Source organism: Drosophila santomea, chromosome 3L (assembly GCF_016746245.2).
Source record: "Drosophila santomea strain STO CAGO 1482 chromosome 3L, Prin_Dsan_1.1, whole genome shotgun sequence".
Classification (NCBI taxonomy): Eukaryota; Metazoa; Arthropoda; class Insecta; order Diptera; family Drosophilidae; genus Drosophila; species Drosophila santomea.
This window is the reverse complement of record NC_053018.2, coordinates 14,439,784-14,456,764: the sequence shown is the minus strand read 5'-3', so window position 1 is coordinate 14,456,764 and position 16,981 is coordinate 14,439,784. Positions and strand designations below refer to the sequence as shown.

The 16,981-nt window shown below is 41.9% G+C and overlaps 1 protein-coding gene across 1 annotated transcript; it reads left to right on the top strand.

The window, feature by feature from the left end:
• The first annotated feature begins 8,614 nt into the window (after positions 1 to 8,614).
• On the top strand, positions 8,615 to 10,537 carry LOC120449606 (SOX domain-containing protein dichaete). Its single transcript, XM_039632174.1, has one exon. The coding sequence runs from the start codon at positions 8,803 to 8,805 to the stop codon at positions 9,949 to 9,951; it is 1,149 nt and encodes a 382-aa protein (XP_039488108.1). The 5' UTR covers positions 8,615 to 8,802; the 3' UTR covers positions 9,952 to 10,537.
• Positions 10,538 to 16,981: the final 6,444 nt, after the last annotated feature.

Genomic DNA, 16,981 nt, shown 5'->3' with positions numbered 1-16,981 from the left:
AAAAACGGGCAAAATAAATGGCAAACTTTTCTTTCTTTTGCACTTTGATTTGCATAAATAATTTACTTTAAACAAACTCTTGAGTATCGCAAAAAGAAGTTAAGGAAATGCTCAGCCAAGAAAAAAGCAGGCAGTCAAATGTGAGGGGAAAAAGAGTCGCGGCGGAAAATCGAATTTTCCTTTGACTTCTAGTGGCAGTTCACCTGGGAATGGTCCATAATTCGTATTTGAATGCTTGTTTAACCATTTCTCCGCTGCCAATGCCAAATCCCAAAAGGATTCAACCTGAGTTGGCTAAAATTCTTTGGTTTCTTTTTTTTACAATTCTTTTTTTTTGTAAAATAACATGAACAGCGAAACAATTACGATAGTTAGGGCCAAATCACAGACGGCATTTAAAAGTCATTTGGCAAACGCCCCTCGCCGAAATTGCGCTATAAACGACGCTGTTGCTTAAGGATCATAAAGCAGGCCGATTTTCCGGGAACACCTAGAAGGTGAAAAACTGAAAACTGTCCGCTCGCAATACCATTTCGTATTTCCCTTGGCCCATTACCTTCGAGCGCTTTTATTGTTATGGTTTTACAATGTTTGTATGTGCTGAGGGGCGTAATTAAACAGCTTTCTCAGCCTTTTTTATGACTGGGAATTTCACAAGTCGGCCGGCAAACGAGATTCATATCTAAAGTGTACTTTTATTTTGTGTATGTAAATAAATAAATGCATTAAAGAACTAATTTTTAGTTTATTTATTATCTTTCCTCGTTTTATTAAACATTTACCTCATATAAATTTTTCAGAGAAAGATTAAAAGTATGTTTTATAATGGTCCTGAATAAAGTTGCCTAATGAGCATATATGCTCTCCCAATCAAAGTTGCATTCAGTACTTCCGTGTGAGAGCTAAAAAGTGTTTTTAATTTTTAGCAAAAGCAGAAGAATAATACATTTACATGCAGCCATTGGTGGAAGTGGGCGTTGATTTGGACGGTGGGCGTGCCCGCTCCATTCACAGCTGCCAGCGCAGCAGAACCCAAAACATATGATTACGCAACGAACTCGACACCTAGAACTCAGAGCCAGACTCCGGATCAAAAGGTGTGTAATTACACGGCCAGGACACACACAATGGCAAAGCCAATCGCCAAAGCTGGGAACATACTTTTTGGCCACACTGTGACACATTCAGATGGTAATTGTTCGCCCAAAAAAGAGGCGGTCGCTGTTTGTGGGGGCACGGGGGTTAAGGGTGAGGTATGAGGGGTTAAGCTAAATGCTTACCCCTATTGTTGTGACCTTAAGGGGTTTAGGCACCATATCATTAGCGCCACAGCAAATGAAAACAATTTTTCCAACGCCACTCGGTCTGAGAAATTTCTGCAACTCGCTCGCTCGCAGTGGAAGTGAAAACGCCGAATTGGTTATGAGGCACCGACGATCGCAGCGGGAACTAAATTGCTCTATTCAAACTCAATTAAAGTCAAGCTGCGGCCCCGAAAGAGAGCTCCGCTTGTGAGTGATCCCTGTGCCCTTTAACACTTTCAGATGCAACGCCAACCCCGCTCCATTGTCCTTTGTTCCCGATGCCGAACAAAGACGCCTGCTAAACGCTTCCGGTGCTGCAAAGGAGCGCGTATCCCAAAGATTCCGAACCAGAAAAGATCCCAAAACTCAGCGATCCCACGCATTCAGCAGATTCGGCATATTCGGCAACGATCCCATTGATGTCAATCGCTGATATACTCCGATATATGTATGTACCTCTCCACAAGGACAACAATGCAAGGTGTCAGCTCTTTGTATCCGTATCTGTATCTTTTCTTTTCAGCCCTCGTCTTTTCTTCTTGGCCATTGTGTTTCGGCTACAATTGCAATTACGTAATCGTTATCATGATGTGCAAATCGATAAACGGATGTATGTCCCCACTCCCCACCCCCCACAAATCCATCCATCCCCCCAATGAGACTCCATCTTTATTGGCCCAGACGCGTCCCATAAAAGTCGTTGGCTTAATTCAAATGGCCGCCACTTGCCGCGTATCTCTTCTGTTTGCCAACTCATAAAGCGCCACTTTTATGAGCTCAAATAGATGGAAACGGGGTGGCTTGCGATGAGCTTAGAATGGCCATAAATCAGTGGTAAACAGATCGTTTGAGGGACATTTAAGTAATCGATATCAACAGGATCTTTTAAGTTGTGAAAAGAATGAAATAATAATATAGCGTAATAAATACCATAAAAATTAGAAATATATATGTTTTTAAGATGTATATTCTGTAGATTAAGATTCAATATATTTTTAAAAATTTATATATTATATAATTTTTCGTTTAGATAATTGAAAACGAAAACGCTTCCTAAGCGCACCTTCAATTTATTGATCGGATGCTTGTCTACCACCTCACGTCTTCCACGTCGTTTGAATAATGCGCCTCGATTTGATTGAAAACCACTTGAGAAGCGAAGGGAAGGGAAAATAAAAACAAATTCTAACAACAACGAAAAAAAACCGCAAAGTTTTAATTGAATTTCCTGAACAAAATAATGTTTTGCCACTTGAGTCTCGCGGGAGGACGCCGCTAAGCAAACAATTCGCAGCAACAACGGCCACAAAAACGACGATGGCGACGCCGCCAAGTCTGAATGACTGACTGACTGATTGACGGGCAGATTGAATGGCTGAATGAATGCTTGTTGGATGGATGGGGATGGGATGGAGATGTGCCTTGCCTTGGTCTAGATATGCATACACACTTGGAGCGCAAATTCAATTCGCCAAATCAAATCAAATCAAATCACTTGAGTGAAAATGTTGCATTCGGGCAAAAGAAAATAAATAGGAAAACACACAAGTAAATACAAAGTGAGGTGGAAAAGGGGCGGTGTGGGGGTGGTGCCAAAAGGTGTCTTTCAATTGCTTAAGGACCGCTTTGATCTCTGGCAGCATTAAACGCGCTCAATCAAACCCTTTGACTTTGACGAAACCATTTGCCAAATGACTGAAATTAATTAATCGAGGAAGCCACAGGAATATAAATCAAAGTAAAGCTCCAGCAAACACCAAAGGATAATTGAAATGGAAAATGAAAAAAAATCAACGAATGCTGGTTTAAAAAAAGTCCTTTAGTCAAAAACTCATTGTGACTCAAAAGCTCATATTTAACATTTTAATTTTGAAAGTAGCAACTCAAAGTTTCTATACTGCAATTTGAAAGGTTTTGACATACTTCGATTTGATATATTATACATATGCATATATGGTGATATATAATATTATTCCAATTTTAAGTTAATTATAATACATATATTAGAAGAAAGATAATTTTCACTAGAAGTATGTTTCTAATCTTTAAAATTGATTTTAACATTCAGAACTGTGGCAGTTAATGACGTCATAAATCGGCTTAAAAACTGAGAAGGCGTTAAACATCAGGACATCAGAAGATTGCAGGTTGTCAAAACGATTCGAGTCCTGGGGGGTTGGAAAACTGGAAACTGCGGCTGACAGCCGCCCGTCAGTTGGAGTGGACCTCATTTGGCAGCGGTTTTCCCAGCGACACGCCCATCCGCCCATTAAATCGCTGGTGTTTTTGGCCCTCCGGCTACGAAATCAAACCACAAGATTTGGACACAAATTTCGGCATTTTCGGCAGCTAATCGATGGAAGGCTGTACTCGTACATGGCATTGAGGAAGCTGTTCCAACTGTGCTTGTTGGTCGTAAACACACACCGTGGGATTCGGCACGTCGGTCAGGAAGGAAACTCACCTCTTCTCCACTCCCATCCGGAATCCTCTGTACTCCAGTGCGTCCGCCTGTTCCGAGCCTCGGAATCCACTTCAAACGAAAGTCGCATCGAGTGGGCACTTTGACGGCGACGATTTGCTCGGAGAGGAGCGACAACAAAAATTAGGCACACACTGAGAGAAAGGGGGCGTAGATTAGAACGGAGGTCTATTGGAGAGCTGACAGAAGATCTAAGGATCAATGTTCTGGCTTCCAAGTTAGGCATATCTTTAAACGAACAGTATAAATAAAGAATATATTAACTAACATAACCATTGTGCGCTTTTTTAATCTAGAAATATCTCAGTTTTGAAGGACCTCTTGTGTTTCCTATCAGCAGGAAACCTATACTCAAAGTTGCCTGTAAGATTCATGCCATTCTTTTGATATTAAAATTTAATTATTAATATTTATTTGCAGTGCATTGAAGCACTTTAAATACTACACCGCCACTCCCCTAGAAGTCAACCCCTAAATTCGCCAGGAGAAAAATATATGCAAAAAGAATAGAAACGAAACGAGATGAAATGAAATATGAAAACGAGGCATAAAGAAATTTGACTCAAGGATCGCGGCGGTTCCTTAAGTGGCTCGTTTCGATTACAAACGAGTGGAAAAGGCCTCAGGACGAGATCCCAGGACCAAGTCGTAGTCGTAACCCCACCGGACCGGCACTCGAACTTCGTTTAAGAAATTAACATCGTTTAGTCCAAGTGGCTGGATGATGATGATGATGTCGATGATGATGGCATTGGCAAGGAAGGGTTAAGAACAATGCGGACGAAGGAGGTGGTGGGGGAGATGTGTTAAGGTCGCTCGGTTAATCTGTTATGACATCTAGGACCTGGCAGCGTAATGAACTCTAATCGAGCAAGGATTATGAGTGGCCATCGAAGACCTACGCTCTGACAGCTCCGACAATTGGATTTGCATCGCATTTTCCCACACATCCAACCATTCACAGCCATGAACGGAATAACTCGATGCGGGCTTACACATGTTTTTCACACCAATTATCCTTTTGCGCAAAAACACCGCAAGTTGTTCGGAAAAATGTGATTGTCGATTGTGTTGGCCTATGGGATGATATTGCGAAATATTATCTGTGATTTGGCAAACAATGCTAATGACAATAACTGACCCCGTAAATAGTTTTCTATACACTGTTTTCCTCGCTTTCCCCAGAAACGGGCCAAATAAACAATGGTTGCACAAAAGCGGATACAAAAGTTGCAGGAATTGTGCAACATGCATGACAGAAGTGCAACCGGTTTGCATCAGGTGAGGCCGAAACGGAAGTCGACAGCACATGTGGGCGTCCTTCCACCGCTACAGATACACAGTTTTTCTTCCTTTAGTATCCTTGCAAGAATGGCTCGTTTTGTTTCCCTAATGGTCTGAGCTTGGGATGAGCCGAGAGTGGAAATTCCTGAGACAATTTGGCCATTTCTTGTCGCACAATCACGCCCGCACCGGAAAACCGGACATGATGGGAAGTGCGGAATTATAATACAATTTTATTACAATTGCTTTGTTGTAGAAACTCTTAATAATAATCTGTTGAAAATACATATTACTGTTTCAATTATTTCATTTAATTTCGGTACATATTACCCGGAAACAAGTGTTGTTCCAATTATTTACTTTCATTTCGCTTCATATTACCTACAAACAAATGTTGTATGCATTTCACATATTTCTCTTCTTTTAATGCCAGTTTTAGCACGAAAATGGTTTCATTATCGCCAGCAGGACCTGCCATCCCCCAAATTGCCACATTGCATTAACATCAAACGATAAATGCGCTATAATTTTTCACTTCCAGAAATTCAAAGTGGAGAAAGGAAAATTCGTGAGCATGCCAAAAATGCTCTTAACTGGAATGACATGTGAAAAGCGCCAAAATCTGTGAGGCCATCAAATGGACACGTACGCCAGGAAGCAGAGAAAATCAAAGGAAAACTCGGGTGGGTGGAAAATGGAAATGCAAAGTGAACAAAGAACGAACCAAAAACGTGAGAAAATTCAGTCAAAACGATTCCTTTTCCAACTGCCGACGCCAGATGCGAGGCGAACTGAATTATATAACTCCAAATGAGGGGAAAAAGCGTATATAACTTGCAAAAATGATACTATAATGTGCACGATATATATGCTGTATCAATAATTGAACGATTCAATCAGTGGAAGAATAATGGGAATGTAACCTCATTTGGCTTTTATGTTCGTTTCATTTTTGCCATTATCATTGAATCCATTCTGGACATTGTCAAGTCTCACATTTGCGCGATTGTTCCTGAATTTAATTAAAAAAGAATGAATGACAAAAATTATATTTGCCGAGTACAAAAATAATAAAAATTGAAACCCGCTCCCCAAATGACAATTGAATGAAAACAACAACAACAACAACAACAAACAACAATTGAGAGCAACAACAATGCTGGAGCAAACAATAAAACGCGAGTCTTTCTCTTTCACCGCCGAGCATCGGAGAATTCTGAATGGGTTAAGCGGCGAGGGTGATTTCTGGCGACAGGATAATGGTTAATATTGTATTCGAATAATAGTAATCACGGCACAACTTGACTCATCTCTCACCTGCCATTAAGCGATCAAATTTAATTTACATTCATTGAATTTTCAACTGACTGTCGTCTGTCACCTGTGCATTTTTATGAGATATTTGGATTAAAAAATGTTTCCCACTTTGCATGGAAAGGTGAAACAGAATGCTATTATTAGCCTTAGTAATTATTCAGTTGGGTGGGAAAAAACATTTAGAGTTTATTTATCAAACTATAACAAGTTTATCTGTTAAGCTCGTTTATAAAAACTGAATTATAAAAAGTATTCTGTTCACTGTAAGATATAATAAGAAATTCATTTTAGGAAGAAAGGTAATAAAGAAGTATTTATTAGTATTTATTAAATTAGGTGGAAAAACACATTTGAGACCTATATCTAACGAATTCATCATAAATGGTATTGCAAATGTAACAATTATGTATACCGCAGTGAGTGGAGCGATTTTAGCAAACAGGATCCTGCATTCATCTCACACTGTGTGCCATTATCACTCACTTAGTGTCCTCGTCTGCTAAGTGAAATGCTGAATACTCGGAAAGAAAAATGTGGCGCGGACAAAACTTTTTCCATTACACAACGTACAACAAAAAGTTTTTGCTTTCATTATTATTTGAGATTCGTTGTAGTTGCCGTTCTTCGTTGTCCTTTCTTCTTTCTCTTTTTTTTGGGGAAAGCAGACACAAAGGAAACGTTGCGAACGCTGAAAGCTTTTTATGCTCTTACATAGCGTGGGGCCAGGTATAAGAGCTTTGTAAATGCAATTGGAAAGTGCACTAAGCTTTAGTGCATCGGTGTGTGGGTGTGTGCGTGTGCAGGAGAAAGGGAAAGAGAAATGGTGGGGATATGCTCGAAGGGGGGAAATGTGAGGGGCTTTTTTTTGGATTTCGGGTTATGGAGTTTTTAAAGTGTAAAATAAAATCAACTTTAGTCCTGAAAGAAAAATTGTTATTAAAACAAAGACTTGGTAAAAATGTAGTAGCTAAAACAAAGTTTTTGTATCACAAGACCCGATAATAATATCTTCGTTTCGAGAGTCACAAATGATAGCTGAAAATCAATTTGGAAACTATATATTACTGGTTAGGAATCCGAGAAACCGTTAGCTTGCAGTCAACTTAATTGTGAACTATTTGATTGCCCTTGTCCTTTTAATCAATATTAAAAAGGTGTCTCTACATTTGCTGCTGCTTATTTAGCAAACCAAAAAGAAAAGCTGGCTAAAACATCTTTATTATAATAAAGCACAGAGGGCCGTTCTACTTGCATCTGGGTGAAGATTTGCCTCACTTCCACTGGCTGCTTTGTGGGCTTCTTTCTATGGCCAAATAAGTAAATAATTGCAGTAATATCCTTTCTGGAGCGGCCAGGAAGAAGTGGCAAAAAGGGAACGGAAAAGAATGGAGAAGAATGGCGAGCGAAATGAAAGAATGCGAGAATGGAGAGCGGGGCAAGAGAATGGAAAGCGTGTTTCCATGTCCTTTTCACAAACTAAAAAGTCCTTTCACACACACACACATAGTACCGACTACAGAGTACACATAGAGAACGGTATATAGCAGAACACAGACACCCACAATGGACAAAAATTCACACCAAAGACCCATTGTGATTGGCCCAACAAACACTCGCACACACACACACGCGGGGAGAGAGTTGTGCTCTCTCCCTCTCTCGTTCTAGCTGCATAGGAGATGCGGAAGTGCAACGCCGCCGTGCAAACAATAACGGAAATTGTGTGCCCACTGTGCGAAAATCAATGTGCTCCCGCGCTCGCTCTTGCTCTCTTTCTCTCCTTCTCTCTCTCTCTCTCACACTCTCTCTCTATAGCTTGAGCTCCCCCTGCCCCACAGGAATGGGGTCGCTAAATCGAATAACACGAAGCACAGCCGAACGAGAGCTGCCTGGCTTTTGGCTCTATTGAGCTCCTCTATTGAACACACCCCTCAATGGGCGAACAACTATAACCGATATAAAGGAGCCAATGGAACAAAGCCGGTGGAACAAAGGGCCGCAAAACGAAAGAGAGAACGCGCTATGTGTGAGTGAGAGCGCGACGACGGCGCAGCTCTCTCCCAGGTAAGAAGCCCAGCCTCTGTCCCGCTCGCACCCGCGTGGCATACGTAAAGGTAATGGTGCGAGGGTTGCTCGCACTTCGTGCTCAACTCTCTTACGAGAGAAACGGGATTTGGCTGCAGTCGTGTACGCCGCACTGGAACACTACTGAAATCAGTCACAAAAAAGCAGTCGATCCGAGCAGAAGCATAGCAAGAGCAAAGCAGAAGCAAAAGCAAGACAGTAATTGACATTGAGACAAAGATAAAAATCTGAGAAATCACAGTTGAGAACCACAGACACATTGTGTTCTAGAAAGTGAAGTGTTGATCTTGAAAGAAGCGAAAGTTAAACAAAGTGTTCAAAATAGCTGGAATGGCCACCTTATCGACACACCCCAATTACGGTTTCCATTTGGGCCAGACCCAGGGCCTGGAGGACTACGCCCCACAAAGTCAGCTCCAGCTGAGTCCCGGCATGGACATGGATATCAAGCGAGTGCTGCACTACTCCCAAAGCCTGGCGGCCATGGGCGGTTCGCCCAATGGACCCACCGGCCAGGGTGTTAACGGATCCGCTGGCATGGGTCACCACATGTCCAGTCACATGACCCCGCACCACATGCACCAGGCGGTCTCCGCCCAACAGACCTTGTCGCCCAACAGTTCGATCGGATCCGCCGGCAGTCTGGGCAGCCAGAGCAGCCTGGGCAGCAATGGCAGTGGCCTGAACTCCAGTTCCGGCCACCAGTCCGCCGGCATGCACAGCCTGGCCACATCGCCGGGTCAGGAGGGTCACATCAAGCGTCCGATGAACGCGTTCATGGTCTGGTCCCGCCTGCAGCGTCGTCAGATCGCCAAGGATAACCCCAAGATGCACAACTCTGAGATCTCCAAGCGCCTGGGTGCCGAGTGGAAGCTGCTCGCCGAGTCGGAGAAGCGACCATTCATTGATGAGGCCAAGCGCTTGCGGGCTCTGCACATGAAGGAGCACCCGGACTACAAGTACCGCCCACGTCGCAAGCCCAAGAACCCGCTGACCGCTGGACCCCAGGGTGGACTGCAGATGCAGGCCGGCGCCATGAGTCAACAGAAGCTGGGCGCTGGACCGGGAGCTGGAGCCGGAGGCTACAATCCCTTCCATCAGCTGCCGCCATACTTTGCGCCCTCGCACCATCTGGATCAGGGCTATCCGGTGCCGTACTTCGGTGGATTTGACCCACTGGCACTATCGAAGCTGCATCAATCCCAGGCAGCGGCGGCGGCGGCGGTCAACAATCAGGGTCAACAGCAAGGACAAGCCCCGCCCCAATTGCCGCCCACCTCGCTGAGTAGCTTCTACTCGGGCATCTACTCCGGCATCTCGGCACCATCGCTGTACGCCGCACACTCCGCCAATGCCGCCGGACTCTACCCATCCTCGTCCACCTCCTCGCCGGGATCGTCGCCCGGAACCATCACGCCCAATGGCATGGACGGATCCATGGACAGCGCCCTGAGGCGACCGGTACCGGTGCTCTATTAGAGCCTATTAGAGAGTTTTAGGGTAGAGTACAGAGTAGAGTACAATTGTTGAAGCATTCCCAAAGTGATCCACTGGTTTTAAATCTTCAAAAGCTCTAAGTAAGCCAATCCTCCAAACCACTCCGCTTAATTCTAGTACAATCTTCGCGCACTTCAGAATCTAGAGAATAAGGACACACAAACACAAAACAAAACAAACATTCCTAGCCAATACACAAACTATAAATTATAATTTATTTAGCGCACTCACTAAACCGCAAAGAAAAATGGAAAAAACAAACAAAAACCTAATTGTAAATTAATTTTATTTAGTTTTAAGCATTGAGCGAGCGCCTCCTCCTTGTTGTTTTTTTCGCATCAGCACCTACCTAAAATGTAGCTTATAGTTTTAATTGTCTAACCCCGTCAAATTGTAAATATCCCTGCAACATTTCGTTAAAGTCTCAGTGTAGCCCAAATGCAAGGAAAGAACGTACATCAATGTATTATTGTATTATTAATTGTATTGTAAAATGTATCATCTAAGCGAATAATGGTCCATGAAGGCCAACACAAAACAAAGACATTTAAAAATGAATAAAAACAAAATGATTTGAGAAAACCAAATTTGAAAACCTTGCTTATTCTATTTCGAAAAATTCACAGCTTGGAAACTGGTAATTTATTTTAAAATTAATTAAATGAATCTTTGCTCACCTACCAGTTATGATCACATTTAAGATCATAAGTCGAGCTGCAGTTTTTTTTAGCTGTTTTGTCCATGGATTTCAATAGGATGAAGTTATCTGAAATGTAGTTATACTTCAATTCTATTATCAAAATTAAAAAAATTAATTAAAATATTTATTTGAATACATTTCACATTCTCTTCGAGACAGTTTACTACGTTTTACATTTACCTTATAAATTTTCTCGAAATATATGCCTTTTTTCAGCTGATTATTTTCCCTTCTCCATAATTGGATTATCATATTTAAATACGAATTTGTGCCCATGTCTTTTTCTTAAAGTTTAAGATTATATAAGATCGTGCTCTGAGCACGGATTAAAATTATCAACGCATTTAATTACGCATTTCAATATTCATAAGACCATTAACATAATGTTCTCAACTGGATTGAGTGAGTCATTCGGCTGAGGCTCAAAAACAATCATTTCATCATCACCTAATAATAATGGGTACGAAATCTCCTGTTTTGTTTATTTTTCATGGATAATATTCGTTTAATATCAAACTGCTAACCCTTTGCTGATCAAATTAACCTTGTCTCTGGGTGTCTTTACCATTTGACCATTATTTCGCTCATTTTTGTGCGAGTTTTTGTTGTTTTGTTGGTTAGTTTACACCCGCTGGGAAAAGATGAAAAAACTTAAATTTGATTTGCCATTATACAACTATTTGCCGTTGTGTATTAATTTCTATTGATTAATGCGCTGTTTATTTTGCGGCTTCGAGCCAGAATTCGATAGTTTGAACAAAAGGTCGACTCTTCACTTTTTGGATGGGGGTCACATTGTGTTTTTTTTTTGTTTTTTTGTGTTTCGGGATCAACGGGGGGCCTGGCCCCTCAAAGAGCTCACTATTCGGAGTGTAACTGAATACCCTGGCGAAAGAAATCAACGCGTGTTTTCCGTTTTTCCGTTTTGATTTTTGGCTTCTTCTCGTAATAATAATAAGAATAATTGCGGTCATTAATAAATCCACTTGCATTGTCTTCCCTCGAACTCTGACTCTTCGATTGCCGTTTTCAAGTCTTTGGAGTCTATTCAATCCCTCTGCCCCCCTCTCCTGGCTCCCCTTCGTTTTCCCCAGTGTATGTCAAATGTGTTAAAATATCAAATATTGATTATTGTTGTTATTATGCGTATTGTTGATGTTGGTCTTTTTTCCGTGCCTTGTTTCTCCATTCTCCGTTTGCTCTGCGTTCTTTATTCGATATCTACATTTCACAAATATTTACCCAGCATTGACGTGATATTGAATAATTATATAAAAATTGGATTCTTCTGGCTTAGCTCTCTGCAACATTGTTTCGGTTGGTGTTTTCAATACGTTGTGTATACAGAAAGGTTCAGGCAATATATTTGTTTTGAAAGGGTAATGGCTTTTCAAAGTATTTGGATTGTATAACTATTTTTCTAGGTCAATAAAATCAAGCATGTTATATTGGCATTCACTTAATAGCTGCTCAAGAATTCGCGCTGCTAAAGTAACTTACAAGATATGATACACATTTTATATTGAATCTTACAAATTGGATATTATGTTTATATTTATCATTCATATCATTCTGGTCATCATACATATTCTATATGGAATCTTACAAATTGGATATTATGTTTATATTTATCATTCATATCATTGTGGTTACACATTCTATATTGAATCGTACAAATTGGATTTTATGATTATTTTTACATCATATCATTGTGGTCAGAATACACATTAATATTAAATCGTATAAATTGAATTTTATGATTATCGGCACATCATAATGTTCTGGTCATAAAACTATTTACAACCATAATCAGCCATTACTGTCTATGACTTAATATCGCATGTTGCCTTTGCCCCGAGCCCAAACGGAAGTGATTAACTTTCGCTAAAGACCTAATCCATCCATCCGACTAAGCCAAGCTTAGAACGTAACCCCGTTCGCGCCTTATCCTGATCCGCAGTTCCCCAATGCATAACATCCAAAAAATGATGCACTAATAATTGAAATTCCATTTGAACTCGTTGGGTTTTTAAGGATTGTCGAAAGCGTTTTACGACCCATCTCGCCAACGCCTCCTACGCCCGAAAACGCCACGCCTTTCGTCCCATTTGGTCGCGTCTGTATACAAATATAATTTGCAGCCTCCCGGTTGCTTCGATTTTTTTACGACTTTATGACCGGGATTAGCGTCCGGTCCGCAGAAAGGAGTGTGCGAAATGTCGCGAGATTTTTATGCTTCTAGCTGTTTGGGTTCTTGTTGCTCTTTTCGTGCAGTGTTTTGGCTACCTGCGGTAACTTTAGACCCGGATTAGCCGCACTATTGATTTGCTTCAAGTTTTCCCAAAAACTCCGTCTGTTTTTGTGCACTTTTTTAGGCGAAAGATGCACGCGCTAATCCGCCGGATTAGCGACAAAGGACCAGACGGATTAGCTAATAACGCTGATACAATTTGTCCGCGAAATCATTGCAACGACCTCGTCGGCTGTTCTCATTTTCCCTGCAATTTCCAAATGCCTTTCTTACGCGGAAGGTTCAGTTTTTGTTTTTCGTTCGGCTTCTGGCTGCCATAAACATTAACTGGCTGGCGGTGCTCTTCTATCAAGATCCTCGAAGTCCTGCGAAGGGGTCAAGCCGTTGTCTGTTTCGCAACTCTGGTAGTTTTCCGTGTATTTAAGGATCTTCTCCCCCAATGGCAGTGTATATCCCAAACATGGCGGCGATGTCTGTCCTCTGTCATATACTCCCCCCTTGCCCCCCTTTATGTGTCACTCGTTATGCAGCCTAATTTGTGGGTGGTGGCTTTTTGTCAAACTGTTTCATATTTGCAACTGCTTAGCAGGGTTGTTAGCCGCCGCTACACTGGGCTACAAAAATTGGGACTAGTTAAGGGAAATTATGATATTAAAAAGAGACAGCCACTTTAGCTCTGCGAACTTTAGATCATTTTTCTACCCTTAAGAAATGAAACAAGTCGATGAACAATGTTATTGTGTGTCCTACTTAGCCAAATAAATTCTTCAAAACCTTAAAAAAATGTTAACCTTTGTGCTTATAAATACTTAGGAAACGGAGTCTTGTTGTTAAACTATATAATATTTGTTATATGGTTAGGTGCATTTTTGTTTTCTGCCTTTAATAATTACTTTAATTCATGGCTGTGCGTTAAATTTTAGACCCACCCTCTTTTAGTCTTATGTCTTAAAAGTTTATTAACCAATATAAATAAAAACTTTTTTGGTAAATATGTTTGGTAGCTCAGTGCCGTGTCTCATATTTCATTCAACATCGACAACCGCCCCCCAACCCCTTGAGCAGCTACCCCGCCCCACCCCCGCTTCGTCTGGACATGAAGCATATTGTCGAGGGTGGCTATAGTCGTGGGCATAGCTGGGGATATATACGTATATATATATATATATATATTTCCGACTGGCAGTGCGACTGTGGCGCGTGGTTGACAAGTAGCAAAGCGTGGCGGCTTTTTAAGTGCTAGTTTGACATTTTTTTCTGCCCTTCTTCGTGGGCTCCAGTGCAGTGGTGCTGTGCAATGCTATAACCAACCAACCAGACCGTCAATAAGTCGCAGGCTAACAATTAATTAAAAGCCTCCACCGCACAAAAAGCGCCGCACGGCGCACTTAGCCAAATGAGCAGCGACGGCAAAAGCGGGCGGCCCACGGGGCGAATGCGCGATGTCGACTGGGACATAATAATTTGTCAGCGAGCACAGGGCGTCAAAGCAGCAAGGAAATTGCAGACGTAAGTGCAAGGATAACGCTGATTTGCCTCCACTAAAGTCAAGAAGAGAAGAGAAGAGTCGAGTTGAGTCGAGTCGAGTTGTTGTCAACTCAACAGCGTCATTAACATTTGGCACGAACGCCAAATGGAAATTAAATGATGATAAATTTGCAACCAGCCGCAACTTGACAACTGATTGCAGGAGAACAGCAGAACAGGAGTGTCATATAGAGCCGCAAAACAGGATATATTTGCATACACATAGCACACACACACACACACACACATGCTCATTCAGTTGTATCAAATTTGATTAGGTGCGAGACATTTGTCAAAGCAATATATGCTGAGAATAGTGCGCCCCGACCTGGCCGACAAATTAGTGGTTTGCCTCGCTTTTTCCACATCCACATCCAACCCTCTACTCCCCTCTCCACCCCAAAACCCAAAAGCGACAGCGATTGATGAGATGAGCTCGAAGTTTATTGTTCACTACGCCATATATGTACATATATTCAGATTTTTGAGCTGGACTCCTCGACGTCGAGTGCCAAAACACTTACGCCCTGCATATGCGCTTGATGTGTTGATGATGATCGTCTACTGGGAATTTGAAAAATCACACATACTTTTAATCGGAAAAAGGGTGCGAAGCTGACAAAGGACCAGCGTCATTAGTACGCAAATTGGCTGGCGGAGCAGATAAATCAGCAAATGTGCAGGATTAGGTGACTGAACTTGCCTAGTCTGCAGACTGCATCTGGAATACTTACAAAAAATGAATGAAATTCACAGTCATTTTCCACTGATATACACAAATGAGTGTATATTCCCGCAACTAATCTTGAACACGTTTACTTTTTAAGGAAAATCCCTGTTAATTGAGTAGTAAAGTGGGTAAAAAATAAACCATAATTAGGTTAAAACTCATAATGCTGCGAAAGAGGCTTAGGCCAACGCATACTTTAATTGGCATTGGATTCCCTTTGAAAACCCCCAAAATTTTCACCTCACGGAACTGCGCATATTGAGTATCGGTTGCCAATAGAGCTTAGTTCTCATATTTTGCAATAATGCAAGGGCGCATATATTTATGCTTTTTTAAAATTTCAGCAATTGATCCCAGGACATGCCATTATAATTCGAGGCTCTTGGCGGGCGTCCAGCGTTCGCATGACAATGGGCCAGCGGAATGAAAGGATTTTTATGACGCGAGCCGAGTGGAAAACTTCCGTTTCGTGCTCCTGGCCGCTCCTCACCACGTGTCGCAAAATGCTGGAGCGGGGGAGGGCGGTGGACAGGGGGGGGGGGGGATTGGATTGGAATTAAAGCCCGAAGTCCTGGCCCGTCGCCACATTGTCTATTCAGTTCTGTTCTGCTTCGGGTGGTCTGCTGCACTGGAAACAAATGTGTGCATTTCTAGTCTTGCACTGAGTTTGTTATATAAAAACTCCTTTTGATTTTCAATCATAAACAAATTCTATAAATAATGTGCTATGCACTGTTGAGAGGCACTTACTTATATCTCTTAGATTTATCAACATTCAGTTATTAAGGAAAAAGACAAACACTTTAACAATCACTAGACCAAGCCCATTGTTTACTTCCCATACGTTTTCTCGCAGTGCACTTGGATGCGATCCACGGCTTCGTTGCGGCCACCTAATGCATTATTGTTCCTGTCCAGTGAGACGAGGACAACAACATCAGCGGGAGCAGGAGCAGGAGCAGGAGCAGATCCGGGAGTCTTTATGGCATTTCATAACTGCTCTCGAGCGTAATTTGTTTCCTGTTTACGCGCAGCAGGACATCGCACATCGCACATCGCGTGCGCATTGGCGTATAAATTATTGCCCGAATCACGGCTCAACGATGAGTATGGAAACCACCACCACTTACCATTTACCAGATACCAAATAGCAGATTCCAGACTCGAGATCCATGTGACCCAACGCCGCCGGTGCATCTCGGACTAGGAAGCCCATCCACTTCCACTTCCACAGTTGGCTTCAAACTCGAGTGGCAGCCCATTAATTTGCTGAGGCCAGGGTGTTCTATTGCAGCTACTTTGGCCCTCCCCTGCCAGGCAAATATTTGCATAAATTTGTAATAATTTTATCGTCAATTTGGGTTTTATTAGCATGTTCCGAGGCCCTCCTCCTCCTTCTCCTCCTCATCTCATCCACAATTTGAAACCTCCCCCTTTTTTTTCATGGCTTTGATTTGCGGCCTGTTGCGGGTGTCTTTGCCGTTTGGTTTCGTTTACATGGCTTGGTTTTTAATTTTTTATTAATTTGTTTAAAATTTGTCACTTCTGCCACGATGCCACTCAATGGCAGCTGATTATGATAAATGGGCGCCGAATGATAAAAGTGAGCAGTCGAATGGAAATTTTTTTAGGGAAGGCGGCGAACATTTTAGCACTTGAGTTAGAAGAGCTGAGCGCTGTGCTGTGAGCACTTGGCAATTATTTTATGAAAATGAAAAAAAATCCATTTAAAAGGATATTTGATTTACTAGATCTGCAATTAAACACCGTTTAAAATGTATAATTACCCGCCAATTTGGATGCA

Excerpts from the sequence above, each read along its gene's own strand:
- LOC120449606 (XM_039632174.1), top strand. The coding sequence starts at position 8,803 with ATGGCCACCTTATCGACACACCCCAATTACGGTTTCCATTTGGGCCAG.